The sequence below is a fragment of the Lasioglossum baleicum genome, chromosome 14 (assembly GCF_051020765.1).
Source record: "Lasioglossum baleicum chromosome 14, iyLasBale1, whole genome shotgun sequence".
NCBI lineage: Eukaryota > Metazoa > Arthropoda > Insecta > Hymenoptera > Halictidae > Lasioglossum > Lasioglossum baleicum.
In genome coordinates, this window is record NC_134942.1 from 1,056,723 (window position 1) to 1,063,260 (window position 6,538).

Sequence of the window (6,538 nt, forward strand, 5' to 3'; positions counted from 1 at the left end):
GAAGAAATGAACACTGTAGTAAACTCACGATGAAAACATATATTGACGTAAAGGTATGACACGGTATAAATGTCTGTGGCGAATAACTCAATCGACAAGAAACGGTGGATGACGAGTAACACTGTGGAAATCCCGAGTTCACGATCGACGTTTCAGTTGCGTAACGGTGAGATCATATAGCGCGTTCTTGTTGTGTACACGTATGCCGTGGTACCCAAAAACGACTGTGTACATCGATGTCGCCCGACCGTTACCGTCGTCTCATGCCCGAAATCACCTGTTCATTGCGCGTGGTGGGGACGCTGAGACGACGGTGACCGACGCTTGTCGAGACCCCGGTTCGGCGGATCGGCTCTGTGACGGGTGGCCGGAACATTCTCCCCCCCCTTGCCGTGACGTTGTGTCGGCAATGACCGCGGGTCGGCTAGTTGCATGCCGTAGGGCATGACGCGGTTTGTTTGGTTTCGACCGGCAGTCGGCACAATTTGACGATCGGCCGTTTGAGTGTCGTAGTCGCGGTCCGGACAGTGACGACGCGGGTTACATCGTCTTTGCCGGGATGGAGATCGGTGACGCGCGCGAGCGGCCATTTGGCCGGGGGAGTTCGTTCGTCTCGTACGAGGACGAGATCACCGTTTCGAAATGGCTCCGGCTTCGAGTGCCATTTTGACGCGGCCTGGAGTTGCTGCAGGTATTCTTTGGACCACCGCGACCAGAAGTGGTCAAGCATTTGGCGCAGCAGTTGCCATCGCGACAATCGGGAGCGAGGAGTGTCAGCGAAGTTCGGTTCCGGAATGACATTGAGTGCGTCGCCGATCAGGAAATGACCCGGGGTTAGCGCAGACAGGTCGGAAGAGTCGTCGGACAACGGACAGATCGGTCGCGAGTTGAGTGCCGCTTCGATTTGTGCGAGCAGTGTCGCGTATTCCTCGAAAGTGAGTGGGGATTCTCCTATGACGCGGCGCAAGTGAAATTTGGTGGATTTTACAGCGGCCTCCCATTTACCGCCGAAGTGTGGGGCGGAGGGAGGATTGAATCGCCACTGTGTTCCGAGGTTCGCGAGACTGCTCGCGATCGCTTGCGCTTCCTGCGAAGCGCGGTTGAACATTCGACGCAGCTCGGCGTCCGCCCCGACGAAGTTCGTGCCGCAGTCGCTCGTAAGTGTACTGCAGATGCCGCGCCGTCCCGTGAATCGTTTGTAGGCAGCTATAAACGCGTCTGCCGAGTAGTCTGAAGCGAACTCGAGGTGCACCGCGCCGGTGGCCATACACACGAAGACAACGAGGTAGCCTTTGAATGTCTTGGCTCCGCGTCCACGCGTCGTTTTCCACTGAAACGGACCCGCGTAATCTACACCGGAGTTTACGAATGCTCGTGCGGGAGTGATGCGTCGCGCCGGGAGCTGTCCCATCACCTGCGTACACTGACGAGCGCTGTGGCGAGCGCACGTTACGCATTGCTTGATGAAGGATCGTACTGGCTGTCGACCACCGACAATCCAATACGACTGCCTGACCGTCGACAGTGTGAGCTGCGTGCCAGCGTGCAACGTTCGCAAGTGAGCTTGTGCGATTACGAGCGAAGTGAAGGGAGAGGATCGCGGCAAGATGATCGGATGTTTTTGATCCGCGTCGAGGAGGGAGTGCTGGAGGCGCCCTCCCACGCGTAAGATGCCGTGGGCGTCCGCGAAGGGCATCAACTTGGCGAGAGGACTCGCGTTCGGTAGCGCGACACCGCGGTGGACGGCCTGACTTTCACGTGAGAAGTGAGCTTCCTGCGTTTGTCGAATCCAGAATAGACGAGCCTGTTCGAGTTCGGTTGTCGTGATGGAGTCTACCGGGCCGCGATCCACTCGTTTCACCTTCATTCGTCGCACCGCTCGAATGCACAACGACGTAATGCGTAGTAGTCGCGTTAGGGACGAGTAGCGGTCGATTAACGTCCACGAAGGAGCGGACGCTGCGTGTAGTGTGAGCGGTTTTTCGGGCCGTTTCTCGACGTCGATACCGGGTTCCGGAGATAGGGTCTCCGTGGGCCAGGCGGGGGAGAACTCTTGCAACCACCCAGGCCCCCGCCACCAGATGGAATCAAGCAACACCAGCGGTGAGACTCCACGGGTTGCTAGGTCCGCCGGGTTGCATGTCCCAGGGACGTGGTGCCAGTACGCGTGCGGTGCGAGTCTATGAATGTCCGCGACGCGATTCCGAACGAAGTCTTTCCACCTGGAGGGGGGGCTGCGAATCCACGCGAGGGCCACGGCCGAATCCGTCCACAGATGCGTTGGTATTGTTTCGATGTCTAGCGCGGCGCGAATGTGCGCGACTTGTTTAGCGAGGAGAAGCGCGGCCGACAGCTCGAGACGCGGGATGGTTATTGGCTTAATGGGCGCGACTCTGGACTTAGCGGAAAGGAGAGTTACGCGGAACGTGTCGTCGTCGTTCCTGACCCGCATGTAAATAGCGACGCCCATCGCGTGCGTGGACGCATCGGCGAATCCGTGGAGCTCGATGCCGCGATCAGGGTCGAGTTGGCCGACCCATCGAGTCAGGGTCAGACGGCGAATTTCCGTCAAATCGCTGCAGAATTGCTCCCAGCGACGCGAGAACTCAGCCGGGAGAGCATCGTCCCATCCCGTTTTCTGCGTCCATAACTCCTGCATGAGAATTTTGCCCTGCACGGTGACGGGCGTGAGCCATCCTAACGGATCGAATAATTGTGAGATCGTGGACAGCACTCCGCGCTTGGAACTGTTAGCGGTCGAGGGTGCCTGAAATGAGAACGCGAATGTATCGGAGTCGGTGTTCCACGCGACACCGGGGGCGCGATGCGGGGCGTCGATGGACAATGTTCTCCCGTCTGACGACTCGAGACGCCTCTCTTCCGCGGGGATTAACTCATCGCAGTTGGCGACCCACTTTTTTAGCGCGAATCCCCCGGCTTTCAGGAGACCCTGTAGTTGACGAACTTTCTCCTGGGCCGTCTGTAGATCGTTCGCGCCAGAGAGTATGTCGTCAACGTATGTTTCCCGTACGAGAACGTCCCTAGCTAGCGGAAAGTTGTCGCCTTCGTCGCTGGCTAACTGGTGCATGCACCGTATCGCGAGGAACGGGGCGCACGCGAGGCCGTAGGTAACGGTGGTAAGCGCGTACTCTTGTACCGGTACCGAGACATCGGGACGCCAGACGATTCGCTGGAAGATCTGGTCGCTTTCGTGAACGCGGATTTGACGGTACATTTTCTCCACGTCTGCGGAGAACGCGAAGCGGAATCTGCGCCACCGGAGGATAATGTCGGCCAAGTCCGTCTGCAGTTTCGGGCCAACGTGCAGACAGTCGTTTAGGGACGTACCGGACGTCGTGCGATGTGATCCGTTGAATACTACGCGGATCTTTGCCGAGTCGCCTGTCCCGCGGAGGACTCCGTGATGCGGTAGGACGTAAGACGCGGTCGTCGCTCGATTTTCGCTCTCGGTTACCATACGCATGTGGCCCAGGTGCTCATATTCGGTGAGGAACGCGGCGTATTTGTCGCGGAATTGCGGACGCGACGCGAGAGTTTTTTCGCTGCGCCGTAGTATTTGGAGTGCCGACGATCGCGAGTCTCCGAGTTCAGCGGCGCTTTTCGCGAATGGCAGGCGCACAACGTATCGCCCGGTATCGTCGCGGGAGTGTGTGGTACGGAAATGGTTCTCACATTGCCGCTCGGAGTCAGTCAGCGTCGTGGCGGGCAGAGCATTTGGCTCTTCCTGGACCCAGAATTTTTGGACGAGCTCGTAAAGGTCCCGGTCGATGCCGCATTGGAAGCTGGAGATCCCATTGGACGCCTTGTGGGTGCGGACGGTGGACGCCGGACCGGAAATGACCCATCCCAACGTGGTGAGCTGGGCCACTGGAGAGTCGTCGTCACCGCGCCTAATGTCGGGCCGAATGATGCGGCTGTAGACATCGACGCCGATGACCATGTCGATTGGTTGCGGGTCCAGGTAAGATGGGTCGGCTAATTGCAACCCTTGGATATGATCCCAGCTTGCGTGCGGACTGGTCGCGGCTGGTGCATAATGGGTCAGCTCGGGTAAAATAAATGCTTTCACTTCGCAGGTGTACGTCTGGGTGAGCGACGATATGACGAATGTGGAGACGCCCCGTGTCGTCACAGTATGACCTGCACCGATTCCGTAAATGGGCATGCGTGCATGCTGCCGAGGAAGACGCAGCCGTTGGCATATGGACTCCTTAATGAAGGAGACCTCAGATCCCTGATCGAGCAGCACGCGGGCACGGATGTTGTCTCCGTTGGTGGAAAGTATGGTCACGAGCGCAGTGGCCAATATCATCGGGCGGCGCGACAACACCGGGAGCGAGGCTGGCATGACGTGGTGAGCCGCAGCTGGCGGAGCCTCGACTATCGGTTCGGATTCTGAAGATGACGAGGACGCTGAAGAGGAGATGGAAGCATCGTGTAACGACGTGTGATGTCGCGAAGCGCATTTCATGCACGTCGTAGTGTGGCGGCAGACCTTGATTGGGTGGTTCCCCAAGCAGTTGTAGCAGCGGCGATGTTGCGTTACTAGCTGCTTGCGTTGCTCAGGCGTCTTTGCCAGGTATTGAGCGCATCTTCCGAGGTAGTGGTCTGCGCAGCATAGAATGCAGCGGTTCTGAGACGCGATGGTAGCGTGTGATTGAGCGCCGGGTGCTCGGGATTTTGAAACCGAGGTAACCGGTTTCGTACTCTCAACCTTGGCTAACGCGCGAATGCGGTGCTCGAGGAAGGTGTCCAGTACTGAGAATTCCGGATAATCTGAGTTGTCTGCGATTTGCAACTCCCATGCTTTGAGTGTCTCCGGGTCCAGTCGTTGAGTGACCCAGTAGATGATGAATGGACCCCAATGTTGCACTTGGCACTTCAACACTTCGAGCGCGTTTAACACTTGCTTCACGGTGCCGCGGATTCGTTTGAGCTCCGCCGCGGATTCTGACGTCGCTGCGGGGAGCGAAAACAGCGTGCCGAGCAGGTTGTCGACAAGGACACGAGTATTCTCGTACTGACCAACGATGAGTTGCCACGCCCGATCGAAATGCGCACCGTCGACTGGAAGATTCCTGATGAGATCGAGCGCTTCGCCGTGGACGCTCAGAAGGAGGTAATGGAACTTCTCGGTGGAGGACAGGCTGTCGTTGGACAAAACAAGGGACGCGAACAACGCCTTGAAGAGTGGCCAGTCCTGGTAGTCTCCGGAGAACGTTGGGACGTCCAAACGGCGGAGCTTGGCCGACGAGGCAGGCTGTGATTGGTCTCGATGATTGCCGTGAGACTTTTCGGTGGATGCAGGTGGACGAGGTGTTAATTCGGCCAGCATGTTGCACAGTACAGCTTGGGTGTCGACGACCAAATCCTCAGTCGTGTGACGGAGACCGCCAACGTAGTAGTCATGCTTACGTGCTTCGGGGGTGCATAAGTCCTGGAGTTTCACGTGATTTGCGCGGAACTCGTCCCAATTGCGGAGGAGTGTGTCTAGCCGAGCTTGTACATAGGATTCCGTGATGTTGGCTGCACCCTTCTTCTTTACATTGACCAGAACGCGACTGATGGCATGATGCAAGTCGAATTGCAAGGCGAACAGCGATTCGGCCGTTGACATTTGAACCGGCGGTGGCGGAGACGAGCGGGAGGTTACTCGAAATGCGCGCACAAAACACCGTACACACGCGAGCGGGCGCGAAAGGTCACAGCGCGATTCGAATCTAACGGCCGTTAACTGTACGCGGCACGTACCGGTGCACACGGGTCTAAGGCAGCGGTTTCACGAAGTTCACTAAATACACCCACTGTTGATCTTTGATCGATATATGAAGCCGCCGATCTATCCGGCTCGAAGGACCAAAAAATGTCTGAGATCGGACCGATGTACTAGGATCGCTAGTGGGTGGAAGAAATGAACACTGTAGTAAACTCACGATGAAAACATATATTGACGTAAAGGTATGACACGGTATAAATGTCTGTGGCGAATAACTCAATCGACAAGAAACGGTGGATGACGAGTAACACTGTGGAAATCCCGAGTTCACGATCGACGGTTCAGTTGCGTAACGGTGAGATCATATAGCGCGTTCTTGTTGTGTACACGTATGCCGTGGTACCCAAAAACGACTGTGTACATCGATGTCGCCCGACCGTTACCGTCGTCTCATGCCCGAAATCACCTGTTCATTGCGCGTGGTGGGGACGCTGAGACGACGGTGACCGACGCTTGTCGAGACGCCGGTTCGGCGGATCGGCTCTGTGACGGGTGGCCGGAACACATAAGAAGGGGGGGGGGCAAAATAAAGGGGAATGAAAGATAAAGATAAAATTTATAATATAGAATATAAAATATATATAAAATAAAATGAAATATTATAAAATAAAAGGAGGGGGGTCGACCGGCAGGTCGAATCTTTGTAGAGGCGGGGTGGGGATTATTGCTCCACCTCGGCCCCCACGACCTGCCCACCCCGGGGGCGCCTTAACGGCCAGCCCCCCTTGGCGGCGGTGGAAG

General features: G+C 56.8%; 1 protein-coding gene across 1 annotated transcript; it reads right to left on the reverse strand.

Annotated features, from left to right (window-relative positions):
* Positions 1-424: 424 nt before the first annotated feature.
* LOC143215866 (uncharacterized) lies at positions 425-5,638 on the reverse strand. Its single transcript, XM_076438446.1, has one exon. The coding sequence runs from the start codon at positions 5,636-5,638 to the stop codon at positions 425-427; it is 5,214 nt and encodes a 1,737-aa protein (XP_076294561.1).
* Between the last annotated feature and the right edge of the window lie 900 nt (positions 5,639-6,538).